The sequence below is a fragment of the Tigriopus californicus genome, chromosome 1, assembly GCF_007210705.1.
Source record: "Tigriopus californicus strain San Diego chromosome 1, Tcal_SD_v2.1, whole genome shotgun sequence".
Classification (NCBI taxonomy): domain Eukaryota; kingdom Metazoa; phylum Arthropoda; class Copepoda; order Harpacticoida; family Harpacticidae; genus Tigriopus; species Tigriopus californicus.
In genome coordinates, this window is record NC_081440.1 from 6,401,018 (window position 1) to 6,420,983 (window position 19,966).

The 19,966-nt window shown below is 43.6% G+C and overlaps 2 protein-coding genes across 5 annotated transcripts in view; one reads left to right on the plus strand and one right to left on the minus strand.

The window, feature by feature from the left end:
- The window catches only part of LOC131882506 (uncharacterized), a 62,185-nt gene extending 42,219 nt beyond the window's left edge, over positions 1-19,966 (plus strand). For 2 of the 4 annotated variants that reach the window (XM_059229663.1, XM_059229671.1), the window contains exons 2-4: positions 9,115-9,419; positions 13,363-13,728; positions 17,915-19,966. In XM_059229663.1, the coding sequence (XP_059085646.1) occupies positions 9,115-9,419; positions 13,363-13,728; positions 17,915-19,100 (1,857 nt within the window). In that variant the 3' untranslated portion in view covers positions 19,101-19,966. Of the gene's footprint in view, positions 1-7,261; positions 7,380-9,114; positions 9,420-12,388; positions 13,005-13,362; positions 13,729-17,914 lie in introns of those variants that run through there. The other 2 variants (XM_059229684.1, XM_059229677.1) reach the window with 2 other exon arrangements.
- LOC131882535 (uncharacterized) lies at positions 9,434-10,602 on the minus strand. Its single transcript, XM_059229712.1, has 3 exons — positions 10,433-10,602; positions 10,220-10,363; positions 9,434-9,778 (listed from the first exon to the last, which is right to left on the minus strand). The coding sequence occupies exons 1-3, from the start codon at positions 10,491-10,493 to the stop codon at positions 9,495-9,497; spliced, it is 489 nt and encodes a 162-aa protein (XP_059085695.1). The 5' UTR covers positions 10,494-10,602; the 3' UTR covers positions 9,434-9,494.

Below are 19,966 nucleotides of genomic sequence, written 5' to 3' on the forward strand. Positions count from 1 at the left end.
GAATTAGATTATTAAAAAAAACGTAACCAATAGATGTTGGAAATAACCTTACTTGCATTTCCAAGTAAAATTTTATTCAAATCCATGTAGCAAACGAAAAGATATCTCGTTTTCAAAGATTGCATTTGGATCAAATTTTACTACAAATTGCTCCGGTTATATCTTAAAGCAGTTGCCAAGAGATATAATAAGCTTTTCCTATGCCTAAAATATGAATGGAAATATTTCATATTTCTGAAGCAGGTAGAAAAACCTGAATATAGTTTGCAATATAACTTAAAACTCACTTAATGTCAATATTTCACAATTTTGATGCAATACCAGTCAATCGCAATTTTGATCAAGCTTAATCGTGAATTTTGACAAAATTCTATTAACGTTCAATAAAAACGTCGCTGGTACGTAGAAATTGATTATTGCAAAAAGTAACAAATTTGAAAATTACAGTGTCACATGTATCATTCAAAATATTTTAGAAACATGATACGATAGTGCATCTTTTAGCACTTAAGTAAAATGGCAGACAATTTTACATCTTTTGTAAGTTTTAAGTTACATTTTTTGCTACTTTTAGCTTTTAAAGAAATCTTGAAGAAAGTGGAGAAACTTTATTTCTTGTCATGTCATTGAAAAAGACAATAATATTCCTTGACAATAACTGGATACATAATTGCTGTAGGCCATTTTTCGATCTTTTAAGCTGTAAACCACAACCTTTAAGTTGTAATACATAATCATGTGCTACATAGAAGTTTATGAAATTGTACGGCGATACATGTCTAAGAGTATGTTTCATACTGATTGACTATGTTTTTGACAATGACGCACGTAATGGGCTTTAAGTGACTTAAAACACTTATCTGAGCTACTTTTAAGCATGTGTATTTCACAAAAATTGTTCCTTTTGTTTCTCTGACAAAGAAAAACATATCTTGATGTCTTGGCATTTGAGCAAACACTTAACAAGAAAATATAATCACCGTGTGCCGCAAAGGAGCAATCAAGTTCAAAACCAATGATCCACATTACCAAGCGCTAAGAGAGCGTTCACTAATGCCGTTAGCACCGTAGCAAGTGACCTCGAAGGTGAGTCGTCTATTGGATTTGACTCATCCAAAAAGTACCTTACTGATTTGCTCGAAGTACTAGTTTTTAAGGGTGCAGTGGAGTAAAGTCTCACAGCATTGCTTAGTTCCAGGGACCTCGACAACCGGAAAATAAAGAACATTTTTTCTATTCTGCTCAACTAGATCTCGTGAGTGGATATAGTGGGTAAAAGCTCACCTATGAAGTTAGTCACATTTCTGCTGATGTTTGGCGGAAATTTGTTCATCTTGCCAATTTTAATGCTTGAAAAGACGTGGAGGAAACCAAGTTTCCTCTAAGATATAAAGAATCTCCACACCTTTTCAGGTTTTTAATTAAGTTTGTGCACGATCTCAGACTAACATCAACTGATGCCAAGAGGGTTCTTCTCTATGCGCTTCATCGCAAGGCATTGAGCCTACCAAGCTAGGCCCTACTTTCCAGTAGAATGTGTCATTTCAATTTGGTCCCGAGGCATTCACCAACAACTATCCTCGTCCTCGACTAGTTTTGTGGCCGAATTCAGGTGTGAAGAAAACCCCTAGCGAAAAATATAATTCTCCATACCGAAAAGCCTTTTTTTGTGTGGCGTGATACTCTTCCTTCTTACCTCCTCCTTCTTCTTCTTCTTCTTCTGCCTTAGTGCTCTCATTCCATTGTCGTTGAGAATCTTCCAACGAAATGATAACGATGCATTGCAAGAGAGTATGGAAAGGGGGGGAAAGAAGGCTAAGAACGTGCGCCTACTTATCACTGGTATTGAACTGGACCCTAATAAAAAGAAGACAATCTACCCCGAGTCAGACGGGTGCTTTGAGTGTGAGGGGAGAAAATGATCCTCCAACAAATCATTGGGAGAGTACCACAATTTCATCAACGAAACGATCGAACCTCCGCACCAACCTAACGATTGAGGACCTGAGGAACAAGAGGGGCTTAATTTGGGACAAAGAAAATCTTTTGGACTCAATCAACATTAGAGAGCCAGAAATGGTTCTGTTTTCGGTGCAGGACAAAAGAAACGAACAAGAGGTCCATGAGCGAGGAAAGTGAGTTGTACGTAGGTAACAAACAAGTCCACAAAATAGACCAAAGATGCCATTTCAGAGGAGAGAGAGAGATGCGTAGGCTTAAAGGACAAGAGATTCACGGTTTTATATAATGTACGACGAAGGCTAAGCTATCAATGCTTGCAGATCAAGATGTGCAGTTGTACCCTTCAGCTAGTGTTTGTTTTACTGATGTGTTGAGCAAACATCTCTATACCATTGGTTTAGAGCCATCGGTGCATAACTTAAACGATCTTCAAAGTCAACTCAGCCAAGCCAGAGGAGAGCTCTCAGAGGTGTTCGAGTTGTTTGAGTAGCCAATGCATTCGATTTATTGTCGTCGTTTTCCTGACAAATTCTTTCCCATTGTCCTCATCAGGCCAAGGTAATAAACACGTTCCAATTTTCCTCCACATGAGAAAAAAGAGGAGAGTAAGAGAGACAGAGAGCAGAGCACTCAGGTGCATTAGTGGATGGGGCAATCATTCTTTCTTCATGGATTGCCTCCATCCAAGTGTTGGCAACCTCAAAGAAAGTGTGATTGGGTTTCAAGGACCAACTCTCTATTTTCCAGTCACCGTTTGTGGTGCGCGCCCTCCTCCTTCCATGGAATGAAGGCTGAAATTGATTCACCTCCTCTATCTCACAAATAGTGGCTGCTGTAACCTTCACCAAATGTTTCGTTTCGCTCTTTGTTAGGGTTTCCACCATTCAGTTCGTATACGGTGCTCTACCGTACACGAGTTGTGTCACGCCCGTGAGTTCTCTCTACCCGCGTGTAATGGTGTATGTATGTATACGTACTCAAAAAGAGACCCTTTGAAATTGCCAGCTCGGTATCAGTAAGACTATCTTAAGACAGGCTTGAGTCGTTGAGTCGCAGGCTGCTCACCGACGGCGAGAAGAACGGGAGGAGAGTTGACATGGAGAAAAATTGCTATCTCTCTCGCAACCAGAAGTATTTCCTCGGGAGCCTCGGAAGCCTCGGTCGGGGCCTCGACCTGAGTGCCACGAAACACTTACTGAGCAAATCCACGAAACAACGCAGATTTAGCCTCAATGACAATCGGATTCGCTCCCAATTGGGTGAGACGCGGGCAGAGAGCAGGAAGACGGATAGAAGTAATATTAATAGTGTAATGTATGTCCTTGGATGTCAAATCACAACGGGAAGTCAACAAACTGGGACCCAAATGCGAAGCAAACCAATGTCATAGTCCATTGGCTCAGAATATTGCCACTGTCACAAACGGAACAAACAGCAGGAGAGATGAAGAAGCGAGAATCGAAAATCAGGCCATATCACGACATGACGATATGGCATGTTTGCTTTAAAAAAGGCCAGGGCGAACTTCCTCTGAATTGGCGTGCGGTGCGGTCTTCTTATAAATATTAAGTACCAAATCCCGTCAATGTTTTCCTCTTTCGGTCCTTCTAATCATATCTTAGAGTCCATTAGACTGTCCCAGTTATAAGATAAGAATTTTACAGAGTCTCAAACTACCACTCAGTACAACTTCACTAGATGGACGAACTCTACTAGAGTCTGGTTAACAGATCTGTCGTGGTTGGACCGACCGGCTGAGTCAGTGCTATGAAGTTCACTAGCTAGGCCTGGGTCCTCATGGCCTCGGAGCAGATAAGTTTGTGATAATACACTCTCGGGTGGTTCCCAGACCAACGAATTTTGGGTCTTGTCGTCTTTCTCGCACTTCACTGGCTGAACTCAGAAACTCAAACGCCTCTCACCCTGGCGTCGGAGTTGGGAACGAAATAAATGGGCACAAGATCTATGACCAGGGGAGAGCCGTTGGAATGAACGGAAGAAACGAATGAATGAGAAGTGGGAGTGGCTCCCTTCACCATCCCTTATCTAATACGGCCGTTGGATGACGGCCTTGGGATGGAGCCATGTGGGCGGGGGGATTTCTGGGGTGACCAAAATGCCTCAAGCTTCAAGGTCAGTAGCCGCCAACAGGCTCTCGAACCCGACTTGGGGACAAATAAAAATAATGGCATATATATATCTCATGCACTTAGAGAAAATGAGATGAAGAGGCCTTAAAGCCCGGTGATTTATCACGGACTCATGTCTCCACGTGCTTGCTCGACAAGTCACTTGTAATACGCACCCTACTTACTAGCCACACACACACACACACGCACACATGTACAGCCATGCCCAACCAATCGTTAGCCCGACAGACAGACAGCGCCATGTTCACATGTTCACTTCCAACAACGGCAGCAACACGACCAATCCAACACACAGTAGACGGTAGTCTTTTTGGTGGTCAAGCAATTGATGATGTTCCCGATAAACCAAGAGATGACGAGCGAGTCACCCAAGACCTAGATCATGTTGATGATATCAATAATGAACATGATTTGATCTTTCTGCAATTTAGGGAACATTTCATTGTGGCCCCATATCTTGTTATCCGATGGCTCGCTCCATTTGCTTTCCACTTTCATGTATAGCTCGAGTGCAAGTTTCAGTTACGATTCTGGTTTTTGTACTCAACATTTGTGCCTCAAAGTTGTGTGCGATAATGGTACCAAACATGCTTTCGAAGCACCCGACGGGATATCTGTCCAATGGTCGTTTGTAATTGAATGTCACGATCATTGAATGTAAGAACAAATCACTTGAGATTGTCTAAGGGAAGCGATCAAAACGAGATCAGTTTAATGCAATTGCCAGGAACATCCAAAAGCTGTCGGCTTTCACGTGATCAATGCTATCACGGTAGCCGTCAAAGCTGCCTTGCTTGAGCTTTTGTGATGACAAGAGCATTATCCAAAAGTAAATTGTTTCCTCTATTCTAGGTCAAAGGAGTCTTCACTGCCACTCTGGGCGTGTGAAACCACCGCGTGTGTGATTGAAAGCTAAGCCTGATTGAGCGGGATTGTGTTTACCATAATTGTAATTGCTTGAACGTCTTATGGCTATTTGGTGAATGCAGGTGGTGCAATTTTTCCAATAGTGCCACCCCAAGCGAATAAAGCTATTCTACAATATGCACTCAGTGGCAAGCTGTTTGGGGAACTGACATTGGTCCATGAAGGATTGTGAACGCTGGTTTACACAAGCAACATAAATCTCTCAGAAAGAGAGAAATGGAAGGGATTATTTTCCTCCATGTTTTAGGGACACTTTCTCACCATTAATCTATGGTTTGTGGTGGTAGTGGTGGTGGCGGCACAGTAGTTCTATTGGTACTAGTGGAAGATGTGGTGAAGGTGGTGAGGATGGTAGTGTTCAGGCCAAATCAAGAGCGGCTGTCATGGATGTTCGAAAACCCAAAGGGTTTTCTTTTTTTTATCGTGCTCACTCTCTTGCTAGCTACTTTTGTGATGAAAAGGATCCAAAGATAAACGACCCATGGTTAAATCATCCCAAACACACAAGATCATTGGGTATAGGACATGAACTTCCAACCTAAAACAATCGACATCCTGCAGTTCTTGCAGTATCCAATAGTATTACTCTATTTGGATCGGTAGCGCCTCTAGGGACGAGTGTGTAAACTTAAAGAACATTATGTACTGCTACAAATCATCGTCACCTTACAGAACCCAGGAACCCGAGCGTGCTTCCAGCGAAAGGCAATAACAATTTAATGTTCTTCAATGTACTAAAGTAATTGCCTATTATTAGAATTGGGCAGTAGAGCTAAAGAATTCGTGAGGGAAGATGAGGAGGAGGAGGAAGAGCGGAATTGGAGGCTAAAGAGGAAACCGAAAGAGGAGGAGAAGGATGAAGATGAGAGAGATCCGGCAAGTTTGCAGGCTCAAAGAAGCGGGAAATTGACGCAACTTTCACACAGCCCTCTCATACTCATGCAACGGTGATACATTACTTTCCAGGATAAAACAGTAGGGTAGTCTGGAAGTGCAGTAAACCACTGGATTTACTCCCTATTTTCTCCCCTCGCCAACCAAACCCTTGTGAGGAAGCGGAGGAAAACACGGCAAATGGGTCAAACGAATGGCTTTTTGCTCGGATTTGGGAGCTCAACCAGTGCGTGTGAGTGTGCGTAAATGTCCAAGAGTGCCTCGTCGTTCCTCTCCTCCAAGGATTGACTCTATTAAAGCTCCTAAAGACAAAGTGCACTCACTGGATTATGGGGTGGCAGTGTTCACCAACCCGGACGTAAATGTACACCAACAGACGAGAGCTTAGAGATTGGTATGCAAGACCGTCTCATGAACCTCTCAAGTCATGACCATAAAAAAACTTCACTCCTGGGACACATATTGGGCGAAAGAGGGGTTAAAAAAAGGCTCAGTTGACGGCAGTTCAATAAGACAGATCCGCTCTAATCCTGTCCAACGTCATCACTATCCCAAAATGCAACAGGAACACAACGATTGCCGGACAAATGTGTTAAGTGGGCGTTGTCGCCTAATTTTATGACATTCTTACAAAAGGATTTTTTTAAAGTGAAAGCCACGGCGATCGAAAGTGTTCAATTTTGTCTCTGGATCCATTTTCATTCAATTTTTAAAGCGCTCAAAAAATACATTGAGTTAAAAAGCCTTAAATCGAAATTAAGACACAGACCAGGCCGCTTTGTTGGTTGGCTACACGTATGATATTCATTAATGTCTCAATTTGTCATTGAGTTTTTTGAAGCTACTTTTTTATTGTTATAACGTAAAATAGGTAACAATGTTCCATATCTTTAGCATCAAAAGAAGTCCTTAAGCAAATATACAAGAATATCATTTAGGTTTTTTTGTCATCGAAAAAGGTCAATCAAATGTCTGGGCAATAACTTGTCATTCAACGCATCATTTTTCTACAAATTTTAATCTAAAATACAGTTTTGTTTTAAAACTAAGCATCTCTTAGGCAGATATTTATGAAATTTCATGGCATTATTCAACCAAGAGTACTGATAACATCGATGATGTGTTTGGAAGGTGACGGTTTTTTATCTCCTTTAAGTGATCTATGTAATGTACCATTCTGAGCTACTATTGAAAATGTCTTTTTCCAAAAACTGCTCTTTTTGTTTTCATAATAAAGAACGCCGTCTTGGCATTCGAGCAAGCTCTTACTCAGACATCACACCTTCCGTACATAGAAAAGCATTACAAAACGATTGGAGTTACCGAATAGATTTAGTTTTAATTTCTGAACAAATACGAGCTGACATTAGCTGGATTCTTGGACACAGTCGTCTCCTCTCGTCTCGTCTCACCCGTCTCACCACGGTGGTCAAAAAAGCTTATCAGGTATTGAGGGAAATGCGCATATCCATTTCAACAGTCTTCTTCCTTACAAAAACCATAAGAAATTATTTTGACGTGATTGATTTATTGAAGTCTGGCTCAAATTTGTCGCGCATATGGCTATTAGTTAACAAGATTTGCTTGGATATTTCTGTTGGAATTCAAAAAGGCTTTTGATCCACTGTGGCAGTCGTCTCAATGGTGAGACGAGAGAGGTAAGCTGATCAACGAAGAATCCAGCTAATGTCTACCTACTGTACTCTATTCAACTCATGGTACCCAAGATATCGCTTCTTACGGCGGATTTCTTCTTAAATTATACCGACTGAAAAAGGGAGCACGCATTGATGAAGTGTAAATCGGGCTAGGACACCTTAATCCTCAAAGCATATAGTCTTATACTTATCAATATTATTGAGTAAGGATGATTTGATTTCAGTGAAATGAAACCCAAGTTGAAAACGCGAATAAAGTGACGGTAATGGTGCAAAAGAAAAATGAACCAATTGCATACCAGGTCAGTTACCTCATGTGGCCAAAGAACATTCATCAAAATCCGAAGTGTCTTCTAGTCTATAATCTCTCAGAAGTTGATCGGTTGCGCCAGGTCCCCCAATTGACGTGTCCCTTCCAGGGAGCCCTGACAACGCACAACTAGGCAGCCAGGAGGAAATGGAAGGCGTCGTCAGGGTCTCCCATGAGCACCCTGAAATCTAATTAACTTTAAAACTAAATCCAATTTTGAGATCCAGGTCAGTCGTGGAGAGGTCGACGCATGGCCTGGCTGCTTGCTTCTCCTGCTGTCCCATGCGCGAGGTAGATTGCAGATTGCGGGTTGTGCAGTGGTGGGAGTTGGGAGGAAAAAGTTCCACTAAGAGCCTCTGACTTGAGCGTACAAGGCTTGAGTTGACGCGGTCTTCGTGAGGTGTTGGTTGGTTTTCGTTTTTGTGGTGAAGGTCTCACTAGCCTTCTTCATTTCTGGTTTGTAAACTTGGAAAGTTAGCGAGATGACAAGACAGTAATAGAGACTGCCTTGCTTGGCCTAGGAGAGAAGGAAGCGAAGAAGAAGACGAAAAACTTTCCCTGGAACTGTTTTCTTACGTAAAGTTTGCCTTCTCTCTCTCTCTTTCTCTCTCTCGGGGCCTTTCATTAATCGTAGTATATTGAAAATGAGCATTTAAAACGAGCGCTTAAATATGGCTGGGAAAGTTAAGAGGAGGAGGGGAAAGCAAGTTTGCCCGTTGATCGATCACTACCAAGTTAAAGAGAGAATGTTCCGAATTAGGATCGTGTGCTCTATGACTACCTACAATCCTCCAAATGAGTTGTCGGCCTTTGTTTGGTTTCCTAATGCACCTTGGCTTTGGTACCATTCAAAACAAATCAGTATAACTTTTCTTGTTCTTGACGTCTAGCGGCTTTGAGACAGTATTACGCTATAATAGCATTATTCAGTTGTCCCGGTGTTTTGGTTCAACTATTTCAGGTCTAGACATTTGATTGGTTTCCCCAAATTAGATCCCTGACGTTTCGAATACATTTTTCAGAAAACTTTTTCATTAAGAAACGTATCATGTCGTCAAGCTTTCCCAAGCCTGAACAGACTAGCTTTCCTATTCCACACACGTACATACGTACATGTACATTTTTTTTACATTAATACAGCTGACCACGAATACATTTCCCTGCTCAATCTTGGGTGTTCGCGTAATGAACCGATGGTTTTCTTGACTTCCAGATCTATGCCTTGGAATGCCCGGGTTCCACCCTATGCCAACCGCAACAGCAACGTTACTCGCCCCAGTCTTCTCTCGAGTGCAGTAAGCGTTTGGCCACCCAGTCCGCATTACGGGTGTTACGGGAAGAGCGCGACCTTCGTCGACGAACCCGAGCCGCATCACTCATACCCGATTCGATCCAATTGGCCAAGCAGTCTGACCCAGGGGTCTCCGTTCATCAACCCAAAAGTGCCATCCACGATCCCAAGAACCCAAAGGATAGTAGTTACTCGACTATGCGAATGCGAAAGCGGAAAGTGCGTTGGTGAGTACTACACATAATTTGCTATATTTGTATATTTTCGCCGCGACATTTGACATTAGTGAAGTAGCCTGTCATTCAACACATATGAGCCCAAAGAGCTGACATTAGTAGTACTAAGATCATAGCCGAAGCCTTGGAGGCCGAGGATGGCTTATTTCCAGGAACCACCAAGGATCCACCACCGTCGGAATTGGACCCACCTTCATTTCCAGCATCCGTGTTACACACATCCTCCGTGCAACGAGTCAAGTACTTGGTGTAGGGGGGGTTGTTGTTGGTGATGATCTGAAAGTCGTCACCAGGCGGACAAACCGGGCTTCCGTCTTTTACTTTGCAACACCCGCGGTTAAAAGTCAGCTCTGGAAAAGACGCGAAATTGAGCACATAGGTTGATTTCGTAGTGGCTCAGCTGCTGGCTGGCACCATTGCCACCATTAGCGGCACTTTATGATCATTATTATTATTATGATTAGGGCCGCCCCAGGCTTTCATGAGAAAAGTCTATTTGACAATCTGGCATGTCATGCTGAGGATCATTTGCGTGGCAGATGCCCTCCCTGGTGGGAAATGACTCTGGCATGTTCCAATTCTATTTTTTCGCAACTTGTGCGCTCAAGAGTTTCCATGTTCCTTCTTCCATTCCTAAATAACGCTGATTGTCGTGCTTAAAGCCCATACGCTTGGGTCGTGATGGATTAAGATGAGTGAAGTGCAATTTTCAATCATCCATTCAGTTTCAATTGCGCGAATGCCGTTTAGAAAAAGGACGAATCATTATCGATATCTTTATCAATACTTACTGCCATCTTCTTCCTCGAGTCTGCTGGTATAGCAAAACTCGTCATTGGGCTCTTGGCAATCGCTGACGCCATTTTGCACCTGCTCAGGGTTCTCAATGCAAACCTCGCCAGATCCAACATTGTCGCAGGTAAAACATTTCAAGGCTTGGAATTAAAGTCATTCGTGTTGCATTTTTGAGAGTCGTCAAGTTTTTTGGAAAGAAGCTTTCTTACCCTGTGATTGAGGCACGAGTATGGACAATGACACCAACAAAATCACGATGAAAGTCTTCATGGCAAATCGTATGCCTAAACCTTCGGGGGTCTCTTTATATTTGACGTCCAAATATGACTCAATACTATTATTCTCGTGGTTTTAACGCACTTTTGAATACTTCTTTATCACAATAATGATTGTGTTGTGAAGCTGAGATAAGATAACGAGCTCATTTTCAACGATTTCAAAAGAACTCAAACTAAAACTGATAGCGCAAGTCGACGTCATATCGGCATTCTTTATGCTGTCCATTACATCATGATGATTTAAATCTACGTGTGTATGACAAAATTTGAAACATGGCATGATGTTAAGTCCTCATCTTCTAAGAACCGGAATCCATGGTTCGTTTAACGAGACAGCAAAAGTAAGTTGGCCTTGATGGACAATTTTATGAGGCTGCTCTATGACGACAATCATGATGATACTGCAATAAAATGTGCCCAGATTTAGGTCAAGAGGGGGTTCCTGAGCTCATGCAATATGGCAAAAGGGGAGCTCAGGTCCCCGAATTTGCTTTCTCTCACTTCTCTCTCTCTCTCTCTCTCTCTCTCTCTCTCTCTTTGGTTCTTTCGTTCGTTCTTTCGTTCGTTCGTTCGTTCGTTTTGTGTAGTGTACTATACTCGTACGTATGAGTTGGAGCGACACAAAGGGTGGTTGGATGTGTCGTACCTAGTTCCTCGAGCCGTTTAGCCTCTCCTCGTTCCCGATTTCCTTCATTCTGAACGAAAGCGGATATGGTAGGCACAAGGCAGTCAGCAGAGCAAGGAATCATTCGTTTCTTTGATTTAAAGCTAGATCATGAGGGTAATACCAATGTTTGGCCTGTGGACCTCGATTAATCGAACGACTGAAGACCGAGAATACTGGGAATTGGTGCTCAGTGCTCACCACAACCATCGTATTCCGATGTTCTCGTAACACGCTGGGGAATGTTCCACTCCAAAGGACAAGGATACGAGGAGTGAACATTTCAGAGGGGGACAAACAGGTGACACGGGCTGGATTGCAGAATGAACAAAAGCAAAAGGATTTCATTCACTGAAGGCACACCATGTAAGTAAAAGAGTGAGAGTATGGGGGTGGGGTGGGAGTGTAGGGGGTGTGGTAAAGTTCAAGAAATTCTTTTAATGGGCCAGTTTCAAAGTTTTTTCCCTTACCCTCTGCGTTGAAGCAGGGTGCAAAATCTTTGGGGAGGTTAAGTTCTAAAAGTTATCCCTCCCCCCCCCCTTTCCCTCTCCTTTCCCTTGATCCACTTATCCACCTCCTAGATGTGCCTGTTAAGAGTCTTATTGAACATTACGGGAGAACTTTTGATAACTCCAAAGGGGGCCATTTCCAAGGAAATATTTTAATTTCTAATCCGAAATTGTACAAGAAACAGCACTTTCGACCGGGTTATGACCTACTTTGATGGTCCAATTGAGTTGGGATCCACTAATGCGGGTGTGCGTAGAGCTCAAGCAGGGTTCATTTTACTTCTAGTTTTTGGATTGACAGGATCGCAATCTATCTGAAATAAGAGGCATTGACTTTTAAGCGTCAAATCGACCGAAATGTCAGTCAGAAACTAATTGATATATTGCTTTAGCAGAAACTTTATCCAATAAAATCGTTTTCCTAGTAATACCTGTTACGGCTTATGAGCAACCCAACTGATTTCAAGGCAAATTGTTAACCGTTGTAAGTGACAATAATCTGAGCTCCGTCATTCTTAAGCACATCTGTACTGATGACCTTCCGCTACAGGGGGTAGTTCTTTGAATGCGATATTCTTTTCAGTTGCTTTCGCCACAAGAACAATTTCTCTGGGTACGTATGGCTAAAAGAATTTTCGTGGACATGTTCAGTCACTTGATTTCAACGATAACCCCCCAAAAGATAACCTCTGCCTCCCGTCGTCATCGCTGATTTCAAAGCCCAAGTCAAGCAATGCATTCACAACCCACAGAATAGGCAGGTCTACCTTCTGACGATAATCAGCCTCTTGCTCCTCCGTTTGTGCTGCGCTAGTGTAATATCACTGTAGGGCGACCTCCAACCTTTGCTGCAACGTCCGTGCGGAAGGTTGTCCGATAAAGCAAGTTTTCTCGTTTTCAATGGCTTGAAGTCTCCCTCTGGTTGGCCAAAGAGAAACGCAAATGTGAGAGGTGCACATATGGCGGTTGATCTGGCTGGTGGTTTGGCCTTTTGAGGATGAAGCAAGTGTTGTGTATGGACTGAGTGCTGTAGTAAACTAGACGAGATTGTCATTGAAACTTGTCGCCAACGACTTCAAGTCAAGTGCCGTCTGAAGAGCATACTCGCAGAGAAAACCTTCTCTCTGCCTTCATTTCTATTTCTGCATTTCTGCCACCGGAAGGGGTTATTGTTACAGCATCAAGTTGGTGTAGATTTCCTTGAGGCCAGAACACATTGTCTCAGGCGGCGGATAATGCTGTTCAAAAAGTTGCGTCACTCGAGGGCAAAACGAAACGAAACAAATCGTCACTCCTCGGGTTCGTCGGAATGTTTGTGGTTTCCGTTAAGGTAGGGAATGGCAGTCATCGAAAATATAGATATTGCTCAAGCAATAGCAATTGCAATTCCTGAATCATTTAGCTTTCAGTGGCCTCAAATGCATCTTGATTGTTGAAAAGCGAGTTTGGGATTTGCAACTCCTCGTTAGCAAAGAATCATGGACGTATCAACAACGATCTAAAGGGTGACAAGTGCAAGATCCATACAGAGAGATCGGTGAATTCCAGAGCAATTGAGCACTCAATCCGTTTGTTAACTCTACGTAATTTATTAGGACACAATGTAAATAAGGATATATGTACTAGTAGCCTGGTCGTGGAAAGGCAAGAATGAACAAACCCCTAATAGATTGTGTCTCTGTTTGCAGGAACTCCCTCATTGAAAGTGAATCTGGAAGTGATGTGATCTTCTTGGTCGGTTCCAAACCAGACGTTCAACGCATTCCCGCTCACTCTTGGATTCTAGCTGAGAATAGTCCCGTGTTTAAGGCCATGTTTCGTGGGCCTTTGAACGAACTTCGGCGTTGTTCGTCATCGGGCTCGAGCAATGCCGTGGTACCAGGATCCGCCCGTCCCATTGGGAGCGTCACTTCCCATGGGGGCGTTCTCAAAAGCGGGAACACCGCTAAAGTGGCAGCCCTGACCGCGACTGCCACGCCTCTGCCTTCGACGAAGCGGAGAACCACAATCCCCGTGAGCGATGTGGACGGTCGAGCATTTGATATCTTATTGAGGTAAGAACCCTAAAAGCTGAGTGTGACTGACTCCTGAGGACAGGAAAGCCGTTCTCGCCGGTGTACTTACTATTATCATTGGCTTTTATGAAGGAATTGAAAGGGCTCAGACAAGCCAGGTTGTAATTGGGTGAGCAATGGTTCAGAAAATCAATGTTTCCTGTCTCCATGGGACTTGACCAATTCCGAAGAAAGTTCTGGACGATAAAGCCACATTACATCGAGTCATCATTGTAGTCAGCATTGATAAAGACAAAGCATTTCCCATTGTTCCAATCTAGATGAAAACTCTCTTGGCCAGTCATTGAGTCCCTCTGGCTCTCGTGCTCTCTTTCTCTCCATTATGGAACAAAAATGTCTCAAAGCCATCCACCACCAACCAACTCGAGGGAATCTATGATCATGGATAGGAATGGATGACTTGGCTAAGACCAACATTTATCTCGTTCTGTTCTTGATCTACACCTACATATCTATGAGTGGTCACATCCCTGCGTTTAGACCAGGAATGACCATCTTCCATAAAAGAAAGTTTCTGGTCCTATAGATGAAATCAGTTTTGCCAGATACTCCAACCACAATGATGGACGATGGACCAAGAAAGCTGCGAAAGAAACGAGAAAAACGGGGACAAAACCGTCCCCATAATCATGCCATCCGGTTGCCCAATCGTTGAATTGAAATCGTTTTCCCAGAAACCATCATTGTCATCTGTTATTGGCTCGTATTTGAAGACAAGGAAAGCACCCAAAATTCTATGAAGAGTGATTCGCTGCACAACCAACGAGTACCGTATCATTTCTCCTCAGTTGGTATGAAGGCATCATTTATTCATCCCTCTCCCATAGGGACAGGCCCCAAAAGGCAGTGAGGCAGGGCTGAAGTCTTTTTCCTATCCCTTAATAGCATCAATCATTTTAGCCCGTCAGCCTTTCCCACACAACCATTCTCCCTGAAAGAGAACCAGAGAGCTCCAGAGACCCTTTGAATGTCCAGCTACTCACTCACTGGTCCGAGCCACTCACCACCACTATGATTGTCCCTTCCCATTTCCCCGTGGTATTAGGGCTCCCTCACTCCAGGAGCCTAAACCCCCCTTTGTTCATGCGCGTTTTCATGGCATTTTGTTCCTAGTCTATCCCATTTCCTGGACTCTCGCTCTTTTTTCTACTTACCCTCATTCACCATTTTCGTTAGGGTCAATTCCCATAGAGCAAGTTCGGTTTCTTTTGGTTACGCCATTCTTGCCTGAAGGGTCCAATATGCGCGTAGGCCTACAATGACTACATTGCAGTGGCAAATTGAAAACGAGTTATAGAGGGTTGACGCGATGATTTTACTTGCTGTTCGTCCAATATTCTCAGCTTTAAAGATTTCCTATCACCCATGTGCTTGGATGAAAAAGCGCAGTATTTGTCCAACCTACCTTCCATTTGCCTGCGTTGCATACTCTAGTTCTCTAAAGACACACACCTCATTCAATTATCATTTTGCCTTGTTATCTCCGAATTGGCAAGAATTTCGATTTAATCCTATCATTCTTTAAACACTTTTGACGTTACCCAGGTATACAAAGTAGATCAAGTAACGATAAGGACAGAATCAAATTTCCGGGCCAGTTACAATATTTCACCGTTCAAAAGTCAACTTTTTTTTTGACTGAGAACATTATATCACGTGTGCTGTCATTTGGTTAGTTTTTCACGAGTTTCATCAACCACTGCAGGGAATGTATTCCCGGTATGAATTGGCAAATCCAAGGTTTGGCACTAAATGAAAGCCACACATTCAATGTTTAAAGTTACTGAACTTTTTAAAATGTATTTGGAACACGAGTATGGCTTATGCGAGTTGAAACACATGTGATAGTATGTTTCTTGCAAAATATCCATCTAAAGTGTATATAAGGCTGGAACTGACTGAAGAACTTTGAAAATATTCAGATTTCCTTCCAATTTTTTGCTCCAAGTGTTCCATAGGTAGGCCACTTACAAGATCGTCCCAAACCTTAAATAGAATAGAAAAGGCCTTTATCTCACCAAAAATCAACCGGCTGTGGAACGACAGCTTCGAGTGAAAAATATTCGACTTAATCTCGATTGAGTTCCACTTTGATTCCTTTCGCTGTTTTGCCCGTCTTGAGGAGCTCATACCTGCCTCTAGCTCGGTTATTGCCACTCTAGGTGGTGGTTTGACTGTCTAGATAGTTCTTCCAATCTTAAAACGAAGTAGAAAAGATGGTTACGAGTCGTAGACTCGCGGAAGTAGGTAAGGAAGACGGGCCAAAGAACCATCAGTGCCAAGGTAATAAAAGTTTACTACTTAGAGGAAACACTTTGAAGATCTCGGTGGAGGTTCCTCCTTCGCTTCGCTCCTCGTAGTTCTTTTTAAGCCAAAAATGTGATCCGAATACGTTTGGAACAGTGTTGAGCGGGTCTCGCCTGAGTTGGCATCCCTCGGCGTGATTTTACTTCTCTTCTACCTTATTTGAGATCGAGATAGCGTCATCCTCTTAAAAATAAGCCAAGTGTCTGGTTTATTTAGGATTCGGCCTCGAAATTGGCACCCAAAACGAATATGTTTCCTGTCACTCTTCGAATCGACCCTGACTCGGGCTCCACTGAGTCCGTCCATTCGTCGTGAATGTCGAAAGCACGAGGGAAACGACGACGTCGCCAACGATCGTCAATTCAAGGAAAGAAATCGTTTGAAAGACGCGAGACCTATGATTTTATTGATGCTCTTAACCCTCCGGCTCCAGGACTGCCGTGGGACGACCATGGTTTATTTAGGATTCGGCCTCGAAATTGGCACCCAAAACGAATATGTTTCCTGTCACTCTTCGAATCGACCCTGACTCGGGCTCCACTGAGTCCGTCCATTCGTCGTGAATGTCGAAAGCACGAGGGAAACGACGACGTCGCCAACGATCGTCAATTCAAGGAAAGAAATCGTTTGAAAGACGCGAGACCTATGATTTTATTGATGCTCTTAACCCTCCGGCTCCAGGACTGCCGTGGGACGACCATGGTCATGAATTTGGTTGGAACCAGAGAGGGAGAGAGAGAGAGAGAGAGAGAGAGAGAAAGAGAAAGAGAGAGAGAGGGAGAGACGAGCGGCGTTCCTTTATGAGAAAAGTCAATACGATTCGACTAAGAAAGAGAAAAGGAACAAATTGAAATTCTATTTCCCCCCGAAGACCCAAAAAATCCCTCCGAGTGATCACCTTCAGAACTTTCCTTCATGGTTGATCTAATTCGACTTCCACGTGTTCTTAGTTTGGTCCTCATCCACATGCGGTGCTGCACCAAGACGTACAGTACCTCCATGTCTCAATCCATATATCTTCTGTCCGGTGGATTCCGCCGACTTCTTTCTCGCACTCAAGATGTTTACCAACGGTATTAATGGGGTATACGCATCCCACACTGAGCAAGAGCTTGCCCAGAAATTCAGCTCCATTTGTCAGTGGGGTGTCTCCGTGCTCCCCAGAGGTATGAAAGTTCCACAGTCAAGGGACATGTCGCCTAAGATCCACCTAGGCCTGCTTGTCCAGAGGACATGTACCAAGGAGCATCACATGGACTTTTAATGCTCGTTTGTTAGTTAGAGGAGCAAGTGGAAAGAACCACGTTTGTGCTTGACACGTGAGCGTGTGAGGTCATCGAAGCCACGGAAACTTGAACTTTGGATAGAAACCCCTGGTGAACAGGCTTGGCGGTCACAATTTTCAACTGAGACCTAAGCAAGGGCTTCTTTCTCTAGCCAAGCAAGCCATATATACTCATGGTAGGACATTGAGACAAAAGAGAAGTCGCATTCAAGAACCGAAAAAAACATCCTGAATGGTCAGCAGGAAGTATGTTCCCTTAATGTATATGGGGCTTAAAGGAAATTTTTGTCCCTAGCCGTCAGGGAAATGGTCTCAAGTGACACTGTCGTTTTGGCCTGATCTTGATACCTGACGCACTGTGTATAAAACGGATGGATAACAAACCAATTGAAGATATGTGTCGTTGAAATCGGTCTGATAATCTTTTGTGATCCGTCAATACTACGATCGGGGCCGCTCACCAGCAGTTAGCTAAGGCTTTCGAGCCAGAAGAGCTCGATTTTCAATTCGATTTCGATCATGTGGTGGGAATAAAACCGAATGAATGTTTCATTTCAATTTCTTGCCTTTCAGGTACCTGTACAACGAGACTGTCCAGCTCCAATCCGTCATGACGGCCCTAACTACGTTGTATGCCGCTCACAAGTACATGTGTCCGGGCTTGGCGAAGATCGTTGTGAAATACCTCAAGGAGAACCTCTCTGAGAAAAACGTCTTGTTGGTGCTACAGCATATCTGCCTCTACTGCTCCGTTGTCAATGAGCAACAGGGACAGCATGAACAAACGCCCCATGTTCAGCAACCCGGTAAAGCCCATTATTGGGACGTGCCTATCACAGAATCACCTCGTGCCTATTTTGCTGCGTCCTCCGCGGAGGACGTCTTGTCAAATCGTCAGAGACCAGACGCCACATCAAGGTTCAGAGAGGTGGCGGATGACTTTGTTGAGGACGATGAAGAAGAGGAAGAACAAGAGGAAGGCATAGAGGAGGAAGATCCGTTTGGTGACCGCTATTCACCATCGGCTCCACCCCTCGAAGACGACCCTCTTTTGGCCGTGGACGATGAGAACCATTACAGTGCTGGTATGGCCTCGTCCTTAGCTCCGGGGAAACGCAAGCAGAAAGTGGATTGCTGCAATAGCCTCATGAAGGAGTGCCTGGAACTCATTGATGCCCGTGCTACTGCAGTCCTCGAAAGTGAAGACATTGAAGATATAGACATTAGTGCCCTTAAAATGGTGATTTGTCGAGAGACGCTTTGTGTGCGATCGGAACTGGACGTTTACCGAGCCCTCCTGCGGTGGTCAGGCCGAGAGTGCAAGCGACAAAAGATCGAGATCACCCGCTCCAATCGGAGGCGGGTCCTAGAAGGTGGCCAATATTTAGTGCGTTATCTAACCCTTAGTCAGGAGGACTTTATCGAGGCCTCGGGATTGCTCAGTGAAGAAGAGCAGGATGCATTACTAAGTATTATTAGCTGTGACGGCAGTGACGAACCCTTACCCGACCACCTGATCGGCTGTCGGAACATCATGAAGACAAAACGTCGGGGCAAGTCTCCACCCCATGGGATCTCTCTGTCCTCTGGACGGCGAAGGTTTCCCACCAGTTTAGGGCGGATCAAGCGTTCCAAAAAGGAGAAGCGGGCTTTGGCCGAAAAGGAGCGTCGAACCAAGGCTCAACTCCATAAGCCAGAGAAGGAGAAATTCAATATCATTGAGGAGTTCTTCGTGTGTCTCGCCTGTATCTTTGATTGAAACCGAGCAGAGTGAGACCCTCATTCAATTCGAGGGCTCCTCTCAAGTCATAATTGTGATGGAACACGGTCCACAAATCCGGCCGATGGCTGCATACACATACACTACCTAGCTTTAAAGAGATACTAGAACCGCGCAAATGATGGACTGATTTCAACGAAGAAGATGAGGGAGACAGAACGAAAGAACGAAGAAACGAAAAAGAGAGCAGACATGTCTCCTTTGACAAAGGAGTCTTCATTAATATAGTCATTCATGCTCATCGTTCGTTCTCTCTTTGTCTTGATATCAAAACGCCATATCATGAGCATCTCGAAACAAAAATAACTACAACAACAACTATAACAAATATGTAACAACAGGACTGGATGATATACAACGAACCTTTCCCCTTATTTAGAGAACATCGATTGTATGGTTATGATTATTACAATTACTAGAAATATTCGCTTTTGTAGCAATTGACGAGTGGTCTCGTTAGCCTCCGAAAGCGGAAGGCTTCGGACATAAATTATGTGTTCAATTTCCACGTGAATGTCTCTCGTTGGCTTCTATCAGATCTTCATCATCATCATCATCATCTACAACAACAACCGAAACCAAAACAACGACAACCATCTCAGCATGGATATTTCTAAAGAAAACTCATTCCATCACAACCCAATTCTAAATTGAGCACCGTTTTATAAGCACTTGACGCCATTGGCAAGCTCCCTGTTCCAAATGATTGTCCCACCTAGAACAGAATCAGAATCCATGTTGTGTCACTTTGTCCCACAGAGAAAAAAAACACACCCCCCACAACTCGTTTTTGCCCTTGCTCTAGATCCACTTCTCTATGCAATAAATGATGAGAGTAAGAAATA

What these genes read in the sequence shown, in the direction of transcription:
- LOC131882535 (XM_059229712.1), bottom strand. Translation starts at nt 10,493, where the DNA reads ATGAAGACTTTCATCGTGATTTTGTTGGTGTCATTGTCCATACTCGTG. An exon ending in ACTCGTGCCTCAATCACAGG is followed by an intron (nt 10,364 to 10,432) that starts GTAAGAAAGCTT and finishes TTTAATTCCAAG; the next exon opens with CCTTGAAATGTTTTACCTGC. An exon ending in ACTCGAGGAAGAAGATGGCA is followed by an intron (nt 9,779 to 10,219) that starts GTAAGTATTGAT and finishes CGTCTTTTCCAG; the next exon opens with AGCTGACTTTTAACCGCGGG.